Source organism: Notothenia rossii (assembly GCF_949606895.1).
Source record: "Notothenia rossii genome assembly, chromosome: 10".
Taxonomy (NCBI): Eukaryota; Metazoa; Chordata; class Actinopteri; order Perciformes; family Nototheniidae; genus Notothenia; species Notothenia rossii.
Window position 1 is genome coordinate 28,663,553 of NC_136908.1, and position 27,901 is coordinate 28,691,453.

Below are 27,901 nucleotides of genomic sequence, written 5' to 3' on the forward strand. Positions count from 1 at the left end.
AGATGGTGTTTTGTTGTGCAGATGCAGGTCAAATTTGATGAAAGTGTCGAGCAGTTTTAAATTAAATGTAACGCACTCCCCTCAAAGGCATATTCAATCGTTGGTTATCAAGATTTGCCGCCCTATTTTTCTCCCTGTAATCTTCTCTTCTTCCTTTCTCTTAATTTTCCCTTTGAGTCCCGTCTCAGCACCTTTCTCTCTCTCGCTCTCTCTCTCAGATTCCCCTCTCTTTGTCGGCTTCTCAGTGCTCATAGCTGACAGTCCTCTCCTTGCCCACACTTGCTGAATACCTCAGCTCTCGCCTCACAGGCTTGTTCCTGGGCTGCTGCCTGCTGCTGATCACACACTAGCAGCTGCCTGCTGCCTGCCTGCATGGCTGTCGGTCTGCACAGTTGGCTGCTTGTTTGTCTGCTGCTGTTGTTGTGTATGTCTGCACACTTGTCTCTGCTGGTCACCTGGGTACTAACAGGGTGCAGGTAATTAGCCAGCAAGGCTGCCAGGCTCTGCAGATTATGTCTTAAAGAAATACTCTGCTGAAAGACTTTTTGAGAATATAATACTCCCCTTTTTGGAAGTAAATGTAGCTCATATACATTTGTTACACAGTTTACTCATTCTATTTTAAATCACATCGTAATCGCTTCCAGTATATTCGTGTTATCAAACTGTTCCTGGAGCATTAACCATTTCTCCATTGTCATTGTATGTATTACAAAACATTTTTTGTATCAAAATATGGCAAAATACCAAGCACCTGTTATTTGTCATCTGATTAGCTATTTATTGTTTAAGATTAATCTAAGCAATCATAGTTCTTGCAATGAAGCGTTATAGCCTGACCTATACTGTACATGGTTTTAATTTGGTTAAGTCTATAACTGATTTAGATTTTTGATAGTTTAATCATATAATGATAAATTGGCTAATCCAACACCTTAAAAGTAAACATGTCATTAGTCTCTGATGTACAAACTATAAGATGGTGACACTGTTTCAAAACAAACAGTATATGTTTGGCTCACCTGTACTTTTTACCTGCTTGTTATTTGCATTCATATCTGCCAATTCCAAAATAACTGTAATAAGATAACATTGACAATGTTGAATAGTTTCGAGACAGGCCCAAGTTAGCATTTACACTTCTAATTGAGTGTAGACATGAGGTGCAATCAACATGTAAGGTGTGCTTGTTCAAGATGATAATACGTACAGTGCCACTTCACATTTGAGTCAAGAGTTATTTAGGTGGAGGAACACACCAATGTAAGCAGGTTGAATCTGCATGTTTTCAGTTACTGAGTGCACTCTTTATTCCTGACTTACTTTTGCTCAGAATGTTGCAGCTTAGAGCTTTACATTCCCTTTATATAGCTAGGAGTTTTCTCAATTGTTTGAGGAGAAGATGAGAGAGACATTGCCTGCGGACAAAGTATCCTGCCACGCTGTGTTTGGCCTATCACAGAACTTTGTTATTTAAAAAATCACTGAGAAAGGGAACTACATTTGTATAGTTCTTTACTGGTTGATTCTTAACACAAACGGATCAATACACACTTTCAAATATTTGTTTCTAAAACATTAACTCACCCTTTTTACGTGGACCGCATAGAAAAGCAATGTTAACATTTTCTGTCTTAGAGAATAGGCACCTTACCTGCTAACAAGTGTATCAGAGTGCTGGCTAAAACGTTAAATTGTGTTACGTAAATATGTTTTGTTTTGCAGCTTTTCGGTCTGCACCGGCATGTCTTCCTCCTCATCAAACAAACAATTTGTCTTTCTAATTCTCTTGCCGTCTGTCCTCCATTGTGTGATCGATGTGGAGTCTAATCTGACATGAGCCATAATTACTCATCTAATCTCTCCAATCACTCTCAAAGCACCCAGGTGGTGTCCCTGTAGGTTGGTTCCTCCACATATCGGTCTTCCTGTCTGTCTTTCTTCAACGTCTCATGTTCATACAATTAAATGTTTTTTGTAATTCTATTGTCACAAAACCTTATTGCCCCCCAGGATGGATAAAGCTTTTTGATTCGGATTGATGGTTGACATTGTGTTAACCATGTGCTATTAGGTCTTGTTGAGGGTTACTTCTATCTGAGGTTTTCAATATTAACACTTCTGCAAAGCAGCTTTGTTGCTCTTGTTATTGTTAGTGGAGTAAACATTGTAAGATTCAACGATTCCAACCTTTGGCATATGCTAAATAGCTACAGCGTAGTTTTTGCGGTGAACATATTCAGTCCTTGGCTCCTCCAACATTGCAACAAAAAACAAGACCAAAAAAGAAATACAAATAAATAATGCAAGAAGAAATAGAAATGGTTCAGTTTATCAGGCAGTATGACACATGACTTGGCAGAGCTGTGATAAATATTAACTGTCATTTTTCTTTGGACTGCTAATTTGACCTGCAGTCAGGTGTCTTGTGTTCCATGTGAACAGATGGCCGTGTGAAAACGTTTTGGTTCTCTTTTCAAGCCTTAACAACTATAGTGTAGTCACTGTTAGGGCTTATATAAAACAATCTTTCTTGTATGAATCTAAAAATGGAAAAATGAATATCCAGTGTTGAAAAGGATCATATATTGTTCAGGTTTGCTTTGTCGGCATACAGAAGCTGTTTTTGTTTCTTTGCAACCAGTTGCTCCTTAGGGAACATTGTTACAAAGACGTTTGTGCTGTTGAAGGCCGTATCTGCATGCATATTGATTGGATTTCAAATGAAATAAACTTTTAGCAAACACTAAAGCTAGGGCTGTTTTTTGTTATCTTACTCACACTCTCCAACTAACAGCCACCATTTACAGTCACTAACCTATATTTGTTCCTATATTTGGCTGAACCTCATTTTGACCTCTCAGGATGTATTTAAGCTGCAACATATGTAATGGGATGTTCCCCTTCTGATAAGTCAGATGACACACCACACCTCTACTCTCTTGTAACAGTCAGGACATGTTTTTATGTTGAGTTCGTCCCCTAATAAAAATGGCAGGAGGGAAGGTTACATCACATCCTGTGGGATAGTAAAGGTTCTGTTCTTTTACTTCTTTGTGAAAATACCTTTTTAGCAATGGAGAGAAAAACAAGACAAGACAAAAGTATGATATGTAATTATAACAGTGTTAATTTAATGTTTTGAGTCCGTGCATAAAGTTGAATTAGTTCTTTATAAAGAAAGCTATTCATGTAATGATTGCATAGGCATTTTATCGCTTAAGTAGGAATATCATTTTATATTGTTTAATTGAGTGCAAATTATTGCTCTAAAAGATGAGCGTTTCGGATAAGGTACACTCATTAATATTGCCTGTTAGTGTTGCTTTCAGTGAACAGTTCTTGTTTCATGTGCACATACCTTTTTTATGTAAGCACATTGCTTTGGTCTCATTCAAGCGTCCATGGCCATTTTATTCTTACTTTAGAACAAACAGTGCAAACACAAACATACTAGTTGCCATGGTTGCCTTTTTCTGTGTGAGGTCCATGGGTTTGGCGAAGGTTGTTGAGTTTTTCAGTTTGGAATAAAGCTTAAGTGATCGTTCTTGGATGGATAGGGTGCTTGTGCTTTAATTTCGGGAAGATCCTTGATACCAAATCAATTTTAAAATACTGTATGTAGTGCCTCTACTGTGACATGTCTCCATGCTTTAATGTTCAAAAAGCTCTTTATTTTCCTCATACTGCCTGTGCTGCAGCACCTCTTTTCACCCTCTGTCTGAAACCAGAGCCCAGTCTGCTCTGATTGGTTAGCTGACCGGCTCTGTTGTGATCAACCACTGAGAGATCTAACGCTCTCTTAGCCTATCACGTACAATTTATAGAGCACAGCCAATATAAGTTTGATCGTAACATAGTGATGCCACTAATTTCCTGAAGTAAACAAAGGACGCATTTCAGGCAGGTGGCGGGAAGTGTGGGAGAGAAACCCAAACTTACGACTTTTAGTGTGTCCTTGCTTAAACAAGAATCTGCATGAAGAAGCAGGATTGTAAAATGTGCCTCTGCATTGATCTTTTTGAGCCTTTTTGCAATCTTGCATTTACGCTCAGTGTCACGTTTCAGGGCATCGTTCTGCAGCAGTTAGGCAGGTGTGGACTTGCTTGTGTAGCATTACTGTTGTATGAATGTACTGAGCTCTGTCTATCAAGATATCACCTTTATATCCTGATACGCCATCTCATATGATTGGAATCCAAATTATGCTAGGGCAAGGTTCAATGATCCGCCTGAATTTTCAGAAACTCTTTGTATTTCTCTCAAGGCTGTCAGTCTGAGTTACATCACCGTCTTGTTGCTTCAATCCTAAATCTTCGGATACTGGAAAGTATGCGTGTGTTCTCACATTCCTGACCCTAATGTTATGGAGAAAATGACCTAATAGGCATGTAAAATGAAGGCTAGCTGAAGGCAACACACTAGTTCTGAGTTACCTCACCTTCGTGATTTATTAGGGGACGAACTCATCGCCTACCATTTAAGAATTCTGAACCTCTCATTTTAGTTTGTATTCCCTGTAAGCAGCCATTACTTTAGTTCATTTTATTGCACCATGAAAATCAACTTGCATATACTTGAAGCTTTCTGCAGCTACGTAATACATCTCAGTGAAGATTGTTTCACCTTACCAAAGTTATATAAATGTAATTTGGTAAAAGAGTCATAAATTGGGACTGTTCTGAGATGTAACCATTGTGGTACATTCAAGTGTTTGTGGAACACATAAGAGACTAGATAGTCCTCAGGGATAAGCACAATTTAAGTACAATAAATGAATACATTCTGTCATTACTTAACCTTATTCCTGCTGCATCTTTAAACCCAATTTAGATTCAACTTTGATCTGTCTGGCTATATATCATTTGAGGTAATCAGTTTAAACATGTACTCACAGGAAATGTTATGTCTTTTTAGAAGAAGTAGAAGGTTATTGTTGGTCCCTTGAGGGGATATTTTATTGTCACTCTTTTTCCTTTACATTACACACATAGAACATAAATACACACATACAAAAACAGGACATATACAGTAAACATGATTTTATGGAGAGGTTTCAGAGTCTCTATACTTGGTCCAATTGGGACTTAAACTGGTGAGACTTTTAAGTCTCAACAGATTGAGCTACCTGTTTAAAAAACCGGCACAACAACTTAACAAGTTCAAGTCTTTTAAATCCAAATTTCCCTCAGCGTGACTGGCAGTGTCTTGGTCAAGGACTCAGTCTCTGTTTCACAGCTCGGACTTGCAACCTTTCAATTAAAGACACAATCACTTGTGCACATGTGTGTTTCTGACAGGACCCGTTTATTGAGGTGTATTTCCTGGTCCATTTGGTCAGGCCACAGTAATTAGACGCTGTCAGCAGAGGGCAGGAAGGAGTAGTAGAATTCCAGCTTAGACATCCTGTTCCACTCACCAGGGGGTGTGGGTTTGAAAGAAAAGATCAGACAATACGAGGCATACAAACTGAGTCACAGTTAATTTAGGCTCTTCACACATATTTATGGAATACATGTGTACCTATCTAACCTGTATTTATTCAGAGGCGGTTAGCTGAGCAATAGTTATCTTCTGTTTGTTCAGGATGACTCCGCTATACATTTCTGTGGTTATAATCAGGGCCCTTTCACACTGGCTGGTCTGAATTTGCATACAAATGTGCAAGTATGAAAGCTTTTTCCAAACCTGCATGCAAGTTCCAAACTTGTAGGTATTTGTTTAGGTATAAACAAGTAAGGGATAATAACTGATCACTTTAGCAAAAGGAACCCCAACAGATAGATTCAAGAGGTATTGAATCACTCTGAATTATCAGGCTTATTACACAGCTATTAACTTAATTAATCAATAATTATGAAACAACATATTGATTTAAACATGCTTTTATTCACTCTTACAATTATTATATTGCTTAGGCTAAGAAAATATGGTCCATTTCACTGTGTACCATCGTCTCAACTGCGTCAAGGAAAATGTTTATTTTAGCCACTGCTTAATTTTGTATTTTTCTTTCTGTGGATTGATATGACTGTCCGTAGTCCCTTGATCAGAAGAGCAACAATCTGATATCCTTAGCAATGGTCTACTATCTAAAAAGAGCAGACCACTGAGTGTCCAAATTGACCAATCACAATGAGTGTTCAACTAAGTGCTGAAATAAAGTATAAAAATAGAAAAGCATATAGACACACTACAGTTTTCAAATGTGTTATGCTTTTCGTCATAAACAATCTTAGGTATCCATATCAGCTAGATTGATGTTCCCTAACATAACTACCTGAAACATTAATGTAAAAAAGTCGATTTAGGGTATTATGAGGAATACAAGTATGGAAAACTCAGTTTTGGAAAGTTTTATTATTCTGCCCTTCTTTTCTCTTTGACTTGGACAGTTGATTTCAGTGTAGCAGGGATGTGTGTACACTGTGACAGTCGGTGTGGAAGGAAAGCCAGGCTTGGAAAAACTTGTCAGCAGACAACAGGCAGCTGAACAAAGACAGTCGATGTGTGGATTTGCACTGCTGCATATGTCAATACTTGGGCATGTTGCTGTGGATTTGTTAATGTTTTTGTTTTTGTCGTGAACTCAATATGGGGCTCTACACATGGTGGGAGTTCACATCTGATTGGTTTTTGCTTGTTGATTTGTAGTCAGCGTCCAACATTTGTCTGTTGTTCAAACCTATCATGAAGATAGATGGGTGTAATTCGATGCAGAAGTTTTTCATGGTTAAAACTAGTCTTCTTTCAAAAGTACACACAGGTTGTGCCACGCTAGGGCTGAACGATCAATCGATTTTAAATGATGCAATTATCAAATCGCAAAGCCTGCAATTTTTTTGTTCTTCTTGCGTGTCAGTCATCCACACCAATCAGAAGTGCTGTGCTCCACATGTACCAGTCATTGTTAACCAATCAGAAGTGGCCCATGATAGTAGGTGATAGACAGATTGATCCAATCACCTGCCAAGTATTTTTGAAATACTTTTCCAAATGGCTTCAAATGGAGCTTTGCTATATGGTTTGGTGAAACAAATCATCTGAGTCAGGTTAGTAATGCTCCATCACATGTTTATATTACAGGGTGAATCTTAAACTGAAGCTTGACTTTAAAGCAACCCAACGGAAGTTTCATGTAAGTTTAGTTCTTTCACTCGTAGCTCGGGCTGCGGGGGTGCTAGAGATGGGAGCACGTTGATACGACCTTCCTAGCCGGAGATATGGCCGCATTTTACAATAAACTTCCATTGGGTCGCTTAAAAATAAATATCGCAAATCCGATCGCAATATCTGTCAGAAAAATCGCAATTAGGTTATTTCCCCATATCGTGCAGCCCTACACACTGAATATCTTTAAATATTGTTGCTGGCATTTACCCTCAGAGGGACACGTCAGCATCTACTAACAGGAACTCAATGTGATGTCAATCTGCCACACCACAAACAAAGATGAATGATGACCAAGTAGATTATGTGGGCAGGGTGCTGGGAGGGCCGGAGAGGGGAAGAGATGTTGATTTAGTGAAATCAGAAAGCGAGAGAGGCAGTAATGCAGGCAGGGTGGAGGGGTATCAGTGCAGCTGGAGCTCCATCACCTTCTGTTTGACACAGTGACAACCTTGTTTAGATCTGAGAAAAGATGAGATCGAGGGAGACAGATGGGGGGAACAATGAGAAACATTATGGCAGGGTTACAGTATGAAAGCAGCTGCATGGAAACACTCTGCGTTTGTATACTCAGGCTGTCTGATGGGAAAAGGAAAGGATTTGGTTTGTTAGGATTTGCACACTGCTGAACATGCAAGTGTGCAAAAAAAGATTGTTTGTAGCTGGCTCATATTTAGCTATTGTTTGGCAATAGTAGGGCTGCACAATCTGAACAATAATTAAATAAATGTAATTCTTTGACTGATATTGCAAATGCGATATGATTCACCATATTGGATGGATTCTTACATTATCATTGACAAATACATTACAAGGATCATAATGTTATCGATCTCTAAACAGCAAGTTTTTTTTAAATTAAGTCTGTAGAATACGTTTGCAGACTAGAACTTCTCAGCAGCAACACAAAATGTAGCCTTTACCAAATGACGCGCTTACTGTAATTTGGATATTGAACTAGTCCATATTTTCATAAACTGCGCGATGTGCAATGATTTTGTGAACGTTTTTTTGCCATGCTATTTAATAAAATGTTTGGTAACACTTTATATTAAGGTACACAAATTAACAATCAACTAGTTGTTAATTAACGTGCATATTAGCAGTATATTGGCTCTTTATTATTCAGTATAAAACACTTATTAATGCCTTATTCTGCATGACCATATTCTACAAGTAATAAGCCATTAGTTGAGAGTTTTTCCTCAATAACCCTCTAATTAGTGCTTATTCATTGCAAGTATTGGAAGTTGTTGTACATGAGTTTTGGTCTTAATATGCTCTGCGCAATATGGGCCTAATAAGGCAGTAATACCACAAGAATAGTAATTCTCCCATAATAACACTTAACAAATATGATCTATTCTTATGTAACAAGACATGACACTATAAGTGTCAATTGTGTATAATTTACAGTTTTTTGATATGTTCAATCTGAATTTTCTTTAAAATAACAAACATCTATATTGATTCTGACTTTTCTACATCCAACTCACAGGTTTATCATCGCTTTGAGAAAAAAGATTATTAATTTAACCCTTTTAGCAGGGAAGATATGGTCATTTGTTCCGGGAATGTCATTTTCGAGCCTGAGACCTGAAAAACAGGCTCAGGGCTTAACAGGTTCATTAATTTAGAAATAGAATAGTCTGTTTCCATCAGTAACAATGCTCAAATGATACTGTATTACAGGGTATATGCAGGAATCCTGAAGTCAAAGTTAATACCTTTTTAAGACCTTTTTTAAGACCCTTTCCATACATTTTAAGACCTCATCGCAACTTTGAGTTCTAACCGTTTACATTGGCGACACACTTTACCTCACATTTACTATATTGATTGTAAGATAGCACAACTAAACAGAGTGCAGACAGACTACTGAAGCCTCCTCTCCACATGAACTTCAACCTCTCTGTGAAGGTCAGGTTTAATGCAGTATGCTGCTTTGTTGCTTCTGTACTCTGTGCTCTTTCATTCCAGTAAAACTCCTCAGAAACCATTAGAAACCAGTATTTGACCAATAAACAAAACAATTGACAAAACTTTGAACTATGAAATATATTAAACTTTGGTGAGCTTCAGCGGGGTAATGCCATATAGGAGCTCCCTCACAAATACCCAGGGGTTAAATTGGGCTGGGGCTGTCCGGGGCTAAGCCCTGGCAAATAGGACGATGCTCTGACGTCATCACCCTCACACATTTGTCATATGTTTACAAAAAACGATATATATGTTAAGACTTTTCTCGTTCTTAATATAGACTATATTTAGGGTCTATATGTGTTGACTTTACTTTAAAATAGCAGATCTCTGTGACCGGATATAGTTTGGCTTAGACCCCGGCCCCACGAGGACACATACGGCAAAACGCATACGCAAACGCAAAAAAAACTTTCGTTCACACGCATTTGATTAATTAATGTGTCCATTCACACTAGACCGCTGGAAATGCTGGAAACGCTGTAGTACATATGCCAGGCCTGTAAGTGGCGCTGCTGCCGCCACAAAATACACCAAAAGCAGCGAAGAAGACCCCGGAGCAAGGTTGCCCTTCTGTCTATTCTCCGCGGTGGACGGCGTGTTCTCCTGCTGTATATCTCTCGTAGTCCCACAGCAGATGAAAAACACCCACCTCTCCGCCTCTTCCAAGGAACGAGGGGACCGTGCGGCAGAGTTTCCGTTAAAAAAAATGTTCCACCGGTCAACATGTCCGTTAAAGTTTAAATCTTCCGTACAAAATTAGAAAAGTGCCGATCAGAGGTCTTCTTTGTTATTTATTGAGCTTTAAAACAAATTGATGACGACTCTGTTCTCTGTATAATAATATTTAATAAACTGTGCCTGCCTCTCTTTTCCTCCCCCTCTTCTGACAGCCCAGCAGCAGCAGGAGACGTGGGGAGAGAGAGGGAGGCGGGCTATTTAATCTTAATCAGAAAATGATCATATAGGGCTTACACACGGAGCCGTTGGACCCCCAGAGCGTTGCGTATGCCGGTCTACCCACCTTGGGACCTCCCCCCCCACAGAGCGGAGCAAGGCAACGAAACTTAAAATAAAAAGCAGCACTTTACGGCGTGCTATGGGGGCCGCCTTGAGGGGGTTTCCCGACATGTCGTTTCAGTAAATTAAAGGGTGTTTCATGTTGTCGTTGCTGTGGGACTTCTTAATACCTTGGAAAATGCCGTTTAATACTTTTTAATACTTTTTAAAAGCCTTAATTTTCGCTCAATTGATTTATCAACTTTTAATACTTTTTAAGACCCCGCGGACACCCGGTGTATAGCAACCGATCAAAAACACATTGATGAAGTTAGGCATTTTCCAAATGAGAGTTGTTTTCAGCGTGTTTCCGCAAAACACCCATGCATAGCACTAAACGATAAGCACTCAGCATCTCATAAGCAGTGTGCAAAACACTCCATTTTTATTAAAAACCGAGACATACAAATCCCCACCAATTTGCTAAAACACGCTGTCTGATCAGGGTGTTATCAACCAGTTATAAGCTCTAGCTAAGAGGGCACGCTAAATACAGAACCATGTTGAAATAATCCAAGCAAAATTAATTGATGCAAACAAAAAAAGTATATTCATAATAAAAAACATGTATGGAATAACATAGTTTCCAATCATACATAGTTTTCATCGGCTTTCACACACCTTTCTACCTTTGTATCATGGTGTCAATTTCTCTTTTTTTTGTCACATTGGAATTCAGTATAGATGTTCAACATGTACGCTCTTGTGCTTGGTCTGAACAGGTTTCATGCACTGGAGAGTTGGAAGACATGTAGAAGCTCACATAAGTAACGCTTTTTGAGTATATGAAGCTAGTATTCATCACAAGCATTCAAACATTACGTCAACATTCATTTTTTTAATCCTACTGGATTTAAAGTCTGGAAACCTTTTCAAAAATAAGTGGGAATTCTACTAACATGCTGAACATGTGTGCTTATCTTTTTCTAACTTGTCAATTTTACAATGGTGATTAAAATCCAGTGCAACCTAGTTCTTAGTTTCTCTTTGTGTATCCAATCCTTTTAGTCTATAAAAGCCATGCATTATATCACTACCTTAGTGTTATCTCCTTTTCCCTTTCTTTATGTCATTCTCCATCTTCCCTTCTCTATCATGGGATTACCACCCAGTGTATCTGTCATTGCTGTAATTGTTTTCTCCTTTCCTCTTTGTTTGTTTGTTTCCGTGCTGTATATATCTGGTTGGCGTGTAGTTCCCTCAGGGTTTTTAGAGCTGGGTGTCACACTGTCGGTTTGTTATCCGGATCCAAGAGAGAAAAGACACCTTCTCTCACACTTCCTCTCATTTTTCCATCTGTTTTCCTTTCATTAAAAGTCTTTCACTTGCTTTTTATATCTTCGTTGCTCTCCTTTCAGCCTTCATCTTCCCTTCTTTCCCTTCCTTGTTAGCTCTTGTTAATCTTCTATCTTTGTCTATATCATACTCCAGCTTCATCCTGTCCTCACTCTCTCTTTTTCTCCATTCATATATTTTAAACCTAATCCAACTATATCTCACCTTTTGTTGACTTTCTTTCCCGTCTTTTTCTATTTCTATACCTTTTCTTTGTCTTTTGTTACTCTTCTCTCCGTTTTCAAATACTTGTTTTCCCTCCTGTTTGAATGACACATGGGTTTTTTATTGCCTTTGCACATTTTTTCTCTTCATAACAAGAAAACAAATGTCATTGTATTTTCCCTCCACTAACAAATGAGGCATGTCATTTCCTTTTTGTTGTTGATGTTTGTTTTCAGCTTGTGAATCTTTCTGTGTCATCATAGCAAAATATACAAATGAAGACACCGACTGTAGCAGGAACACCCAAAGAGCAGGTTTTAGGATCTTTTTGCCAGCTGTTTATATTCCTGTCTGCCTGTCTGTCTATGGAAATATTTTGTGATAGCGTACCAACTGCGCAAAAAGCAGCAACTGGACTTCACAGGTGTGTAGGATTACCATATTTGACCTATGACAATGAAAGCTTTCGCTCGTTTAAGAACATTCAGGCGTCTATTTCTCCCCTCTCTTCCTCGTTCTCCAACATTCACATACTATACACACACACACACACGCATACATACATACATACATACATACATACACACATACATACACATACACATACACATACACATACACATACACTCACACAGTCAGTGTGTCTTCGCAGCTCTATGTCAAAATCCCTAGAGGTGGCGTTGTCCCTGTGGAAGTAATGTCAACAACTGGCAGCAGAACATGGTGACAGGTGTGTCGTCACTTGCACGACGTGTGACACAGTGGGGCATGTTTAATATCACCTTCTGAAAAAGCTACACCACCACCCCCCTCTTTTGAACATAATCTGCAGACAGAGGGTCATAATTAGCTCACCTTGTTCGGCTGAGAATGGTTTTCAAAGTGAAACAACACACTGCAAATAAATCTTTCCAGCCAGAATACGGTAATTGATATATTTTGCTTTATGTCATGGGCGGATTCAAATATTTGGTGAAACCTATATTGAATGCAGAATTATTATTTTTTGACCAGTTTTTGCACTCTATGTAAATGCTTTTGAAATTCAAATAGGCCGGATGTTTAGTTTATGTGAATAATTAAACAAATAGTATTAAAATAGCGTAGCAGCATTATTTTGCATTTTATGTGAGAACAATTGTAGTTGTAATAAGAGCACTGGCTTTATGTGTCAATGCAGGTTTATTGGTCAGGATGAATTTATTTCACATACACCGAGGAGAAAAAAGGTGTGGTAACGACAGGTAACTAGAAACATAATGTTTAGCCATGACTACATTAATGTGAATTTAACGTAAAAATATGTTTGCAGCAATACAGTACATTTGAAGATGTGTTTTAAAGGCTACATAGAAACTTACATTTAGATATAAAAGTGCTTACCCTTCGCTTGCAGAAATGGTGTAAGCAGCTTTAATCAACAAAACATATTTTCTGTGGGAGGGTCTCAGATTCAACCCATTCATTGATTTGCTTGGAATTTGTAATGGTTTATTGTCTGAAGTACTGCAAAATATAAATATTTTCTTGAGTAAAAAAGTGTTGCAGCTGGTGATTCAAATAAAGAAGCATTTCAAACTGGGCTTACCCAAAGTGAGGCTTGGACTTAGGTTGTTTTCTTTGTAGAGTGCATTTTCTAATACCTTATTTCCGATGACAAGTGAAACTAAATGTTTGCAGGTCCATGGCATGCATCATTACTATTGACATGTTGTTTTTCTTTGTGAAATACAGTTTGCCTTCAAGGCTGACATAACAAAGCCTTTCAATCACATTTTGTCACATGGATTAAAGATCTGCGGCTGAACAGTTTGGAAGGTCTTGAGTTTAAAGATAAAGAGAGCCGTCTTCTTTCTTTTCTCGTCTTTGTTGTTATACATTCATCCCTGTTGTATTTCTGCCAACACTCCAGTCCATCAGTCAACACCATCCAGCAAACTGCAGGCAGGAGTAGTCTTTTCTCTAGATGATCTTTTACTTTCAGTTAGGGCAACTCTTTTTCTTCCTCTGAGGTACAAAGCACTTTGCTACAAGTGCTAAGAGTATATTACAAGATTCACTTTTCTAAACATACTGCAGGACATAGGAAAGTAATGTATTCTCTTTGGTTGGCTTTATGAAACAACTTGTAAAGAATGCACTGTTCTACAATAAATGATTAGTTTCCCGTGGTGTGTAATGCCTGCTATTATATTGATATGTTGGCTGAGAGAGACAATTTTCCCAGAAGTGTTTGAACTAATGAAGAAGAGGAAAAGTTACTTTTTCATCTCTGCAGGTGTCAAAATCACTGCTCTTCTTCATGGCGGTGACCCTGCTGCTCGACTACCGTTCTCAATGTTTAATGGGACAAGAAAGATTTCTCCCCTGTCATACTGAGCAGTTCCTGGGTCATTATGAATTCATTTAGAGCTTTCTCCTGTAAAACAATTTGTGCATAATTGTCTCATTGCAACACCAATCCACACGGATTACACTGTGACCACCCAGCTGTGACATTTACTGTCTGTAGTTAATGTCAGAAGTTATTAATATGGCTATACTGTATGTGGTTTCTAGGTTTTCGATACTCTATGGAATTTTGTTATGTTACTCATGTAATGGACAACAATTTATACAACGTGTGTTAGTTGAAAGGCAAACACTATTATGGGATAATCTTTTACCAACTCTCCTTCTTCTCTTTTTTTGCTCCCTTTTCTTTTTAAAGAAACCAATCAGCGATAGTCTTTTATTGAAAAAGAGCAGACCGCCGAGTGACCACATTGAACAACTGTAATTGAGTATTCAACTATTCCCTGTAATAATTAGATCTAACAAACAGCCAGATAACAATTAACTAGTACTCTCATGGATGCTGTTGGATAAAAGCACCTTTTAATATGAATACCATAATAATGTATTTTGAGTAAATTACATTTATTTTTGAAAAGTAAGAAGTCTGGAAAATTGATCTTCATTGCTCTCTTCTCCAGCAATAAGTTTGCGCCTTTCAGGAAAGTAAAGGGGACCTTTTACTGAGTAATGATATAATGTTGAGTTGAATGCGTACGGTGAGTAATGGATTCCATGCTGAAAATTACAGTAAATGAAGGTGTATTTACTCCTTCGCTCACTTGCTTTACATATGAATGATTTACTGTCCTGTTAGATTTAACAACCTGAAACCTGAAAGCCTACTTTTTCAATTGCAGTCCTCTGGCTGAGACGTTTGATGGTAATAGCATCAGTAAATGGGAATAGCAGTAAAGATCCCACAGCAGCAGAGCAGAAGCACAGACAGTTGAAACTTTCTAAATGCCTTTGAGACATACTGAGCTGAAAATAAAGGAATGTTTACATGCTAATGAACACAAATGGGAGTACTAATATGGCTCCCATCTTAAAATACATTACATTTCAAAGGAAAATTCAACCATTCCTCAGAGACTCAACAGTCATCTGTGATGCTGACCGAAGAAAAACCTCTTCTTCTTCACTCTGGAGTCATTTATTTCTTACTACTAGATCAAAATGAGATGAGTTATGATTCTCAAGCTTGCCTGACCAGATGTATGATGTCAGTAATGACTGTTAGCGTGTAACTGAGGATCATCCAGGCAGATAATTTCTGCGTGTTGCACTAGAGCAGCTGCAGACTTCCTTTCCAAAAGCACTAGTGGCTCAAAAAAAATAAAGGGGTTTATTTGTATGGAGATTTGTATGATACATATATTTATCTGGCCTGATACTGTTGACTGTACAAAGGAACTAGTGTTGATCTGTAGCATGGCCACACTTTGTTTCTGCACATTTTGCATATGTCAGTGGATTCACCACCTTACTGTAGCTGTAACCTTTATTTTTGCAGGGATGGTCTTTGTGCTGGGCGCGTTTCGTTACTGCTCCAACCTGCTTCACATTTATATTGTTTGACATTCTCACACCCGGGAGCTGAGCAGGAACGCTCAAGCCATGAGAACCTTCATTGGTGCAATTTGCAACTGTGAGCCATCCTCAAGGCTTCTCAGTGGATGCCAATAGAGTGCAGTGAGAAATATTTTGTTATGCCAACCAAAGAGTTAGTATCGCAGCAGCTCCCTTGAAAAAAGTAGACTTTTCCATTGCATTCTGTAATAATGCAGAAGATCTTAAGCAAAAACAAGTTTATGACTCCTGCCGGTTTTGTTCAGCAGGATAATCTGAACATAACAAACAAATCATTTGTATAATTTTTGAAGCGTAAATGCAATCACAAGAAGTAAAAAGCTAACATTAAGCTATTTATCACCACCGCCAAGATGAAAAAGGACTCGTGTTCCTCGGATAACGTAAAGTATTCTAATTCAGCCACTTGTTAGCAAAAGCAGTTTTAATGACGCATAGAAGTTCTAGACATTCACAAGTGGGCTATTTTCTGACGTATTTTGTCGTAGATCAAAACGTGAAAATGTCTTAAACTCGTGTTAACTACAGATTTTATTTGAGGCATTTAACTAAACACACGGTCAATCAGGAAAATGCTAGAATCTTAACTCATTTCCGGAAGAACCATGTGCTTGTAAATCTTGTTACTCTCCTAATTCTCCTAATTCTAATCTGGTTACTTTCCCAAAAGCTGATGCCCTTTAATAACAAACATGCTTCTCAAAGCTCTGTGACATCTACAATCTTTTCTTTAGGGAAACCTTCTCAATAGTCAATGTTGCATTGTCTTTTGATCAGTTAAATCTTGTAATGGGACTGTTAGTATCACGTACGAATGAAGCTTTTTGTCTGTTTTCAGACACATTTCCTTAAAATGTTCAATGTGATACATCTTTGGGCCACCATATTTTAAACTGAGCTAAAACAGACACTTTGAGAATTTGTGTTTGACAGAAGACTCTTGAGATTATAATGTTCATCCACGGCTCAGGAATCTGCAGCTGCATCCTAACCAGCTTGCTGCTCTTTGATGTTTCAGAGAAAAATAAGGTGCTTGCTGTTATTGGCTTGAGGAGTCGGGAGTTGCAGTCCTTTTTCTTATTATGTCGGAGGGTAGAAAGCCTTGGAATTGCCACCAAGCTGCAATTACAAGACCCACAATTTGCTCAAAGTAAAAGCCTTAATAATATTAACCTTTATATGACAAAAAGAGATACAAATACATAACCCTAACCATAACTCTGAACCTTTCTGTAAACCTCATTCCAAATTAATGAAAGAAAATATATACATTCAAAAGTTGTTGCATTCTTTTAAATTGTTAATACTATTTTGCTAAAGAACATTTGCAGTGTAAATATTCAAGCTTACAAGTACTGCACTACAAATAATAATACACTACAATAAAATGTTTATTTGGAAAATGAAGAAAATATGTCTTATCTGCAAATATCATGGGAAAAACATGCTGAGCAAATAACCTGTATCCGTTTAATTTCTATTAATTCCATGTAACATTTCTACCATGAGTATTCTCGGATTTGTGCCACCCTTGTTTAAACCTACTCACCCTTTAGAATATATGCCGATGAAAATGTTGTTCAACTAAACCCACATCAATATTAGTATTTTTTTTAAGAAGCTCATCAAGTTACATTTAAAGACCAAACATTGCTTGCTTACTAGCATGCTTTACACCATGTGTTTGAAGGATAAACTCTATCTTTTGGTGTTAAGCAAGAAGTGACATTGGATTTACCGCTACCTTTTAAACCCTCCACATGGATGACTACGTGGAATCCATAAGCTGGACATTGGTTTCACAAGCTGCTGTTGAGAGATTGAATAAGATGCAGCTGAACTTGTTACCTCCTGGTGGTTAACTTAGCCAAGCGTAGATAAATCTATCAAACACATCCCTAAGGTGGCTAGCTCACCTTTGACACTGAGGTATCTGCCTTCTAGTTGCATCTGCTGCCCTGTTGCCTCAAGCTGTTAACTTAACGTTTGGAGGAGCAGAGACATTTGATATCTGTTTTCTTTGTAACCTTCATTTGTTTGAAAGTAATATTGCAAAAAGGGAGCATTTTAATTTAGAAAAGTATGACTTTGAAATGTCCAGTGTTGATTGGGTTGTGTCGCATCACGCAATCAGAAGTATGAGGTAGCATGTTTTTTAATGATACAGAAAAGAGAATGTGAATACTCATTTATGGTTTGCTGTTTTTTGTAGAACTTAAAAGTGAACATATTTCTCCAGAAACAATTACACAATTGAAGATTTTGCCCAGGTGACAAAGTTGAAACTATAAGCAATACAGGAAAGTTGAGAAAAAACAAATCTGTAATAACCTTTTGGCATCTTTAGGTAACATTTTTGTAATCTTGAAAGGCAAAGAAAATGCAAAAAAAATGGAGAGTACAGATTGTCTCCTGCTGCTTCCCTTCCCTCTATCCTCAGCGCTTCCCACCAGACAAGCTAGGGCTTTATACATGCTCCAGACAGAAACCTGTATAAGTACTTGTTATTCATTTCAATCATCATTCATATGGGAACTGGGATCATGATGCCTGTTTGTTTTGCAAACCTTCGGGCCTGTAAGGCAAGTAAAGAAGTTGGAGAGTAAATGTTGTTAGGAGTTATTCCTGCTTCTAACTGCTCAACTGTAGCAAGATGTAAAGTTGGAAAGCTAACGTTAGCTCACAGGCTAGCCACAGCTTTGAACAGAAGGCTTATCATTTTTCCTACATCTCCAAAACGCTAATCTCCGACCCTCTTTTTAATACGTCTTTATTCATGTTTTGGGTTGCTTTGCACCGTGAGTTCTTGCCAATCCTGGAATGGCAACTTTCCTGCAGATTGTAACTCCGTTTTCTCAGGCTTTCATCCTGGGGACGAGAACATGCAAAGCACAAATCAAAAACATGTTGAATAGTAATTAGGAAAAATCTTGCTTTAAATAATCTGTGATTTGCCAAAGTCTTACACTAGACCTTCTAGAGCCTGAGCCGAATCAGAGCCAAGAAATTATCCAGATGTTTAGTTTTCCCTTAGACAATTTGAATTACAATATGCAAAAGGTTTTTTAAAGGATTGTTTTTCAAATGACACAATGAATATTTTGCCTACCCCAGCTTTAGTCTCTGGGATTCTGGGATGAGCACAGCCTGTTCTTACCTGTGGGCCTCTTGCTCGAAGTCATGAATATGTATCAGAATGTCAGCCCACAGAAATGACTACACCCTGCCCTCTAGGGTCACATCCAGGTTCATAGTCTTGACCCGTGCTGTCTGTGGAGGTGCCTCCGACCTGCTCCCACTCTGAATTTTTGACCTGTGGATAAACACTTTGCCTGAGGGGCCTTTTTGCTAATAGCTATGTGGTTGAATAATCTGCCAACAAACTTTACCTTTGGAAGTTTCCATTCCCTCCCTCCCTCCCTTTCTCTCTCTCTTACTCTTCCTTCCTTGCATTCCTACCTCCACATTTCCACCCCACTGTTGTGAGACTTGTCGCCCCAGAGGACTATTAGTACCTAATTAGCAATTAGGGGCGTGACAGACAGGTAAAGTGTTGTGATGCTGCTTACATTAGTCATGGCTGAGACTCTTGACATCTCATGAACACTTGAACAGTGATCCGCACAGGCTCAGATCAGGACATTTTAGGTCATATCAGGAACGTTTCTTATCACAAGAAACAACACAGCCTTCTGCAGCCAAAGACGGGTTAACAAAGCATTTTCTAAAATTGTATTTAGCCAAAACCAGTTTTTAATTGAACCATTTGCTGCATTGTATCTGAATGTCACTTTAGCCTATACTTTCACACAACATTTTCCAAATTATTGTAATTGATGTGTCATCACGATCCACATACTAAACTCTTAAATACAAAATACATATTGGAATTCTTGATTTTAAAAAAGTGAGTTTCAAGATGTTACAATTATAAACACAAACAAGGGCCATGAGGAATTTAGCCCAAGTCATCTTGCCTTGTGAGTCTGTGTGTGTCATCAGGACAAAATATGATCTTGGAGAGTCCTACTGTAGCAGGAACTTCCATAGAGGAGCTTTTTAGTCAGGCGTTTAAATGTCGTCAACGCATTAGGGCCCCAACTGTAGTCAACAAACATTACAGGTGTTGTAGATGAAAAGTAAAAGAACGCAGAGTTTGAACCTAGGTGGGGCTGAAGTAAGGGTGCAGGAAGTAGGGGTGTAGGAAGTGGGGGTATTATTGGAAGTGGTCATTGATTCCCCCACTATAGGCCTTGCACCTGATTTGTCAACAGTTCTCTTTCAAGGTTTGTGGTTACGATTTAAAAAAAAAAGAAGCAGAATTGAAAGATGTGAATGGTTGGAGCAAGATTGCTTGAAGAAAGTAGGCAGTAGGGTAGTGCCCATATGCCCAACAACTTCACCCCTGTGGTCTGATAGCATGGTCAGCCGTTGTGATCGGACCAACAGCGACTTTGGTTTATTGTTTTAAGGGGGGCATATTAAGAGATTTGCAGGTAGTGTGAGATGCTTTAACAAAGTGGATTTGTCTTTTTGCATTGTCGTCTGGTAACCTCTTCTCTGTTTCCTCTTTAATCCCATCCTGGTCCTTCCCCCTAAACATTACACCTTTCTTTTGTGTTATTGCTGATGAGTATTGCTTTGGAATCCTACACAGCACTTCCCATAAATCAGTATGGCAATATGATGTCGTCTTTGGGTTTTCTGCTGGTCTATTCTTTTTTTTTTAGGTCACTCTCTTTGCTTTGCAAGTTGTTTACCCATTGCTATTTCTGCTTATGTTAACAACCCTATTCTCCCCATTTTGTTTTTTTCCCAGGGACAAATGCATGTTTTTCTTTGCAGATGTCATGTAGGATAGATACACTGAATCTGTGAGGATCATTTCTTTAAGCAATGCCATTGTTTTCTTTCTCAGCCACACCCATTGCACTTATATCTATTTTTATCTCTGTTTTTTTATCCGCTTTTCTTCTCAAAACTCGTTATATTTTCTTCTTTTTATTATCGTGTTTACTTTTTTGTGCCTTGATTTGTGCAGCTCTTCAGTTAAAATAGAGACTCATTGCAATTACAACATAAACAAGTAATAAAACAGAAAAGTGTTGGTGATAATATAAAGGCAATTGAATCAGGATGGCAAACTCACAGAAAAATAAGCAATAAAAGAAAACAAATGCCAAAGGGGAAGCTTAGTAAACCAAGCAGAAAGAAACACAACATTTGTATTCACAGCACACTCACTTGTGCAGTTACACCCATTAATATGCATCTGTTACAGCTTTTATTTCACTTCCTCATCTCTCTCACTGTTCTTTTTTTCACCATCTGTCCAGGTGCAAGTATTGTCCCAGACGTGCTATTAAAAAGACCCTAGTCGTCTTTCACCTAGTTCGCTTAAGCACTTTTTTGCCCTTCAATTTCACTTCCTGTATTGACTCTGAAACGTCCCTCCTTTCTTTCCTTAAATCTTTATAAACCCTTTCTCTTCACCAGATCCACTATTAAGAGATTCATATCCATGTTATAAGCATGTTATTAATTTAGATAATAATATGATTGCAATATTTGAACTATATAAAAAATCAAATCATGCCATGTTTTTACTAAATAAATACTCGTTTCAGGCGCGATATCTCTGCAGCGTCCCAATTCTAAATTCTAAATGGAATTTTGAACACACATACACTTGTACCTTATTCTTTGTATTTCACATTGTGTATTAGAAACGTTTTCTTTAAACAGTATAAATATTCTATAGATATATACATGTATACTCTTTTGAATACATTTTAGGAACTATTAACAAAACTTTATAACAAAGTTGCATTATAGTACTAATATATTATCGCTTTTTAATCATTCTGCATCGCAACAAGCAAAGGTACAAATGTGAATGTGATGTGCTTTTGCTTCCACCAATAGCTTCTGTTCTCTCCAGTTGCATCAAGTAAATTACAACTCAGTCGAGCCAACAGTCTTACCAAATCAAGACTCTTCAACCAGCTGTCTTCAAAACTGACACATTTATTGCTTTACATTGCTGCAATCTTCTTCACTGTGAAGTACAGGTCATGTTTGCTTTTGTAGTTGGAATCATGAATATATCTCAGCGGTAAAGCCAGAAAACGTATTTAGGGACTTTACCACTGACATGTATTGATAAATGCACAGGAGCAAGCTTATATATCAACATTTTAAATTAAAAGGTTACTTGGCTGTCTGTGAATTGCTCTGACAACCTTACAATTAACCTACATTTCCATACCGCTCAGTGCACAACCAACCCATAATCAACACCAAGCTCAAGGCTCACTCTTTTCAGAGAAGTGAAGTAATTGCAAGTGTTGTATGTCGCTTCTTTTATCTGCACACTATAGTCGTGTTGGAGTGCGGCACTGAGACTTCTCTGGTAGACCGAGAAGAAGGTTTAAATTCCGACACTGTAGAGACTTGTAAGGAGTGATACAATTCTTAGTTCCTGTCAACGGTGAATGAAATGACTGCTGAAGAATGCCCTTGCTATCCCTCCTTACACACTCATCTCCACCTACTAATATTTAAAAACATGCTGCAACCTGAATGAAACATTCTCTTATACATCTGGAGGATAAATAAAATGGTGTGCCAGAGGGTGTAGATATACATACAGTTTAATTCTCACATGCGCAAACCCTGGCAGCACCAGGCCAAGTATGTGTCAACTTTACACAGAAGTTAAAACACAGTGAAATTCAGCGGCTTAGCTTATGTTTTATGTCTAGTCAAAGCATTGTTTGCTTAATCCAGTGTGAAATGCATTTATTCAGGAAGGGTTGCTGGGCATTCATGGCTCTCACATAGCAACGCCTCCATTCATTTTCTTTTAAACATTCACATCAGGGTATCTCTCAATGCATTCACACTCATTGTGTGTTGGATTGTAATGCTTTAATGTTGTATGTGATGCTTAAGAGCAGATAGGAAGTAGTTACTTTTTTATCAACAATGGCACAAAAACACTAAAGTGGAAAAATCTGGTAGTTTCTGGGCGTCAGCAAAGGTGGCATAAAAAAGTTGGATGTTGTGCTTCGGCTGCATTCATTTTATGTCGGACACTTTGCCAAACGGTTTTGGTGAACCCAAACATACCTGTAATGAAACAAGTGTTATTGCTCTGATTTACTGCTTTGTTGGTATCGCCCTCTTGTCATTCACACTGTAGTTTGCTCAACTACTACCGCTCTCTGTCACTCATTATTTTTTTCTGAATTCTTTGCCACCGACTGGTCAAGAATGGCAAAAACAATGGCAAGACAATGATGTAAAATTGGTGCAAATGTAATGCTGAGAAGAAAAGCAGTTTGGTTTTGTGAATCATTTTTAAATGTAGCTTCAGAATACTTAGTTCATACCCGTGGGACTACTGAAAAGATTAAATATTACCTCTACTCTATCACTGCCCACTATTAAAATAAAAATAAAACAAGTTATACTAAAATATCTGCCTCACTTACCTGCAATGTGGAGAGGACTATGTGGGTGCATCCTACTAACCAAATGGTTTTGACACACCACATAATGGCATTGTGTTTTGAAAAAAAAACATATATCTTAAAAAACAAGGCATCCTACCAGGTTTTAGAACTATGGAGTGTTCTACCATATCACTAGTGAATGAACCTAGACAAATATATTTGAGGTATTGTTATTTTCTCTGATTAACAAGCGTTAAATCATATGAACAGCAAGCATAACTTTTATGGCACTTTACATACATTTATTTTTTAATTGACTGATGCAAAAGAAGGGGTTTTGACTGGAATGCTAATCACAGAGATGACAATGTCACAAAGCAGCCATCACTTGAGTTGTTATGTCAATTATGAATTGAGTTCATAATATTATGTAATTGTATATACTTTCTAAACTTTTATTTAACTTAATATTTTTTTGTGCGCTTTTGCAGCATAGTCCTCTTTCTCTCGCTTGTGTGCATTTCAGCAGTAGTCAATTAATTCCGATTATTGGGTCTACAGGGAATACATTTCAGCACCCTAAACTATTCCGTTGTTTTCCACCCAAAGTCACAGGGGTGTCCTAAGCTCTGTGAGAAAGATAATTGGCTGATAGAAATGTGTTTCCTAATTTGGTTGCCCTTTGGCTCACTGTGGGCCGGACTGGCTTTTGTAAGTGAAATAAGTGCTGTTGCCTCATTAAAGCCTGCTCTGTTTTATCACCCAGTAAACTGTAGAGACAAACAACTGAGTGGGCTGTTATTTTTCATCTGCTAAAATTAAGTACCTCTCTCCTCCGGGGTTTAATTATACTGAGTTGGACTGAATCGGAATTAATGAAACACTTTGTAAAACTCCGGGACAGAAGCTACACATCAAGTTGTCCTACTTTTACCACTGCAGATTCATCTTGTGTGCGCTGTAGGCGGCTGTGCATGTGTTTGACATCCTTTTTCGTTTTTTAGAATAATTAAACAATATGTTCCTGCAAACCCAAACTGTACCACAACTGTCCCCACCAGGAAACCCATCATGATTACTTACATCATTCCCAATGATGAACAAGACCATTTTTATGAGTTAAATGTGTGTTTCTGTCTGTTTCTCTTTAGCTGAAGAGGAGTTTATGTGTAAGACTCCAGCCATAGCCGACATTGTTATTCTGGTGGACGGCTCCTGGAGTATCGGCCGCATCAACTTCAGGCTGGTCAGGACTTTCCTGGAAAACCTGGTCAAGGCCTTCTCGGTGGAGTTTGACAAGACCAGGATCGGTGAAGAGATATTATTTGGGCTTCAACTATTTTATATAAACAACTATACTTATAGCTTTCTTTTTCATTTAAAGGAAATTATTTTTAGCCTGAACAAGTCTATTGTATACAATTATTTGTATCACATTTTATTAGGGCCCAAGTACGAAAGTTCTAAAACCATGTCCAAGCATCATCGGGACGTGTTTTTGTCAGACTATTATAAATGTCCATTTACATGTACATTTGTTGAGGGGCTTAGCACCACTTAAAACTCACAAAAATTGGTAGGGGCATCAGGAATGGCGAAAAATGTGGGACCAGCACTTTGATTTGGCTAGCGTGTGGCGCGTTCACACCGGAGTACTTTTCCCCGTACTTTTCCCGTTTAGTTCCGTTAGTACCCCTTATTTTGTGTTCACACCACAAAGAGTACTTAGTGCCGGGAACTTTTACCCCCATTTGTAGGGCCTGCTAGAGAGGTGGTACTATCCTGGGGAGAAAAAAGTACCAATTTCGATTGGCTGGGCGAATTGCAAACCCCCCCACGTAAAACTCTGAAAAGTTTTGTGAAGCCGCCATTGTATTTGCTGGCATTAGCATTATTAGCATTAGCATTAGCCCCGCGCACCAACAGAGAGAATAACTTATGGCAACACAAAAGAAAACATGGGAGCGGTGGAGTGATGAGGAGGTGTCGGCGTTCTGTCGATTTACTCGGAAGGCTTCAGTAGAAGCTGCTGGGAGTCCCAGCAGCTTCTACTGAAGCCAGTCCCCAACTCCGGGGACTTCCGCATGGTGACTTCGGGTGGCAGTATACGCCGTGAAGTGGTTTGGGGCCTGCCAGTAAAACCAAAGCAGAAGAAGACGAAGTGACGTCAGCGGCTCATTTGTGTAATCTTCCCTCAGGGAACTTATTCCGGTGTGAACACGATCTGTACTTAGTTCCATGGGCACTAAGTACGGCAAAGCACTTGGTGTGAAAGCGGCTATGCTCTTTTAGCGCCCCATATTGAAAACAAGTTTTAAAAAACCACATACCTTTTTATGGAGCTATTTCAGGGTCATAAGTTTTGATCATTCAAAAAAATGCAATTTATTTGAAAGTTCAAGTTTTTATCCTGAACTTTGGAAAATACTATGATGTATTCAAAATAAAAAAATATTCAAATCATTTTTCAGGTTGAATATTATTTTTGATTCAGTTCAGCAATTTTTTTGAATAAAATATTTATTTTCAGATTTCACTTTTATACATATTTTGATATTTGAATTCCTATTTTTCTCAGTTGCAGACTTTTCGTTTTCGGATTCAAAACAATAACTTTTTCAGTTTCAAATCTTGTTTTTTCAGGTTTCAGATGGCTTTTCACCTTCAGATCGTTTTTCACTTTCAGACCTTTTTTTCCGCTTTCAGATCTTTTTTTTCGCTTTCAGACTTTTGGCCCTGATGTTGCGTGGGGGGGCGGGGCTTAGCAAAGAGTAGTTTGGCATCCTGAGTGGCAGGCCTCCCTCTGTCATGTTGCCTTCAAGGATGTTAGGTAGCGCGAGAAATATAACTCAATACTTTCTACACACAATACTCCTGTGATTGGTGGTAAACTGATACCAGCGTCAAAGTTCCGTTAATCGAGCTGTTGAGCATCGTAATTGGCAACAATCAAGGTATAAGAGCAATAAACTGTGCTAGAATGTGAAATTACGTATCAGATCGTGTCAGACTATACAACCAGCACAGCCCCTAGACCCCGCACAAAACAACTCAGACTATGACACCTCTTGTTGGTAAATACCAACTATGTGCAATATTTGCAATATGTGCAATATATATATGCCGTTAAAAACTGTGCTGCTAAATCCGTATAACTGTTACAGGGTGTGTATTGTGTAAAATGTGTAACTTTAAAAAAATATATAATTTCTTTTTTTAATCTTTAATACTTTTTTCATGCATGCTTTAGGTAGCATTAAGCTGTCTTTGGCTCTTCTCTGCTGTAACAATGTAAATGTATCCCCTGTGGGACTAATAAAGGTAATCTGATTCTGATTCTGATCGCAAAAACCAAGCCAATACTATGCTGCGTTCATGGAGCGATGTGGAAGTGGGGAAGGACGATGTGGAAGTGGGGAAGGACAATGCTTGATTGCGGATACGTAATAATTTCACATTCTAGCACAGTTTATTGCTCTTACACCTTGATTGTTTCCAATTACGATGCTCAACAGCTCGCTTAAAGGAACTTTGACGCTGGTATCAGTTTACCACCAATCACGGGAGTATTGTGTATAGAAAGTATTGAGTTATATTTCTCGCGCTACCTAATATCCTTGAAGGCAACGTTACAGAGGGAGGCCTGCCACTCAGGATGCCAAACTACTCTTTTCTAAGCCCCGCCCCCCCACCCAACATCACGGCCAAAAGTCTGAAAGCGAAAAAAAAAGATCTGAAAGTGAAAAACGATCTGAAGGTGAAAAGCAATGTGAAACCTGAAAAAACAAGATTTGAAACTGAAAAAATAATTGTTTTGAATCTGAAAACGAAAAATCTGCAACTGAAAAAAAATTCAAAATAACAAAATATGTATAAAAGTGAAAATCTGAAAATAAATATTTTATTCAAAAGAAATTGCTGAACTGAATCAAAAATAATATTCAACCTGAAAAATGATTTCAAATACTTATTTTTATTTTGAATACATTATAGTATTTTTCAAAGTTCAGGATAAAAACTTGAACTTTCAAATAAATAGCATTTTTTTTGAATGATCAAAACTTATGACCCTGAAATAGCTCCATACCTTTTCCCCTACTGTAGGTCTTATTGACTTGACATTGAGCGTATTTTCAGGTGAATACAATTGGATCATCACTAAGGTCAACCTACGTAGAATGTTTGCAAATTAGCATAATGTGAAAAACAGTGAAATGACTTAGTCAGAATTGCATTACGATTTATCTAAACCAAATATGGCATACTGCATCAGGAGAGATTCATGCACATTATTCTTAGCAATGAGCAAGATCAATAAAAAAACATGGTCGCTTTTGATCAAAACTTATTTGCAAAAGGCGGGATTTAGAAAGAAATGCTCATAACTCACAATCGATTTATCCAATCAAAAATATGTTTGTGTGTGTGTGTGTGTGTGTGTGTGTGTGTGTGTGTGTGTGTGTGTGTGTGTGTGTGTGTGTGTGTGTGTGTGTGTGTGTGTGTGTGTGTGTGTGTGTGTGTGTGTGTGTGTGTGTGTGTGTGTGTGTGTGTGTGTGTGTGTGTGTGTGTGTGTGTGTGTGTGTGTGTGTGTGTGTGTGTGTGTGTGTGTGTGTGTGTGTGTGTGTCCCCGCTTGCCTGCCTGCCTGCCTGCAGGCCTGGCTCAGTACAGTGGAGACCCCAGGATCGAGTGGCACCTTAACACTCACACCACCAAAGCTTCTGTGATCGATGCTGTGAAGAACCTGCCATATAAAGGAGGGAACACACTGACAGGTACAGTATGCTGACATCCAAAACCTGATAAAGGT

At 38.3% G+C, this 27,901-nt stretch overlaps 1 protein-coding gene across 2 annotated transcripts in view; it reads left to right on the top strand.

The window, feature by feature from the left end:
* col14a1b (collagen, type XIV, alpha 1b) overlaps positions 1-27,901 on the top strand; it is a 219,327-nt gene that overhangs the window by 40,799 nt on the left and 150,627 nt on the right. For both annotated transcript variants that reach the window (XM_079654484.1, XM_079654485.1), the window contains exons 6-7: positions 24,245-24,403; positions 27,747-27,866. In XM_079654484.1, coding sequence (XP_079510610.1) covers positions 24,245-24,403; positions 27,747-27,866 — 279 coding nt within the window. The remainder of the gene's footprint in view (positions 1-24,244; positions 24,404-27,746; positions 27,867-27,901) is intronic.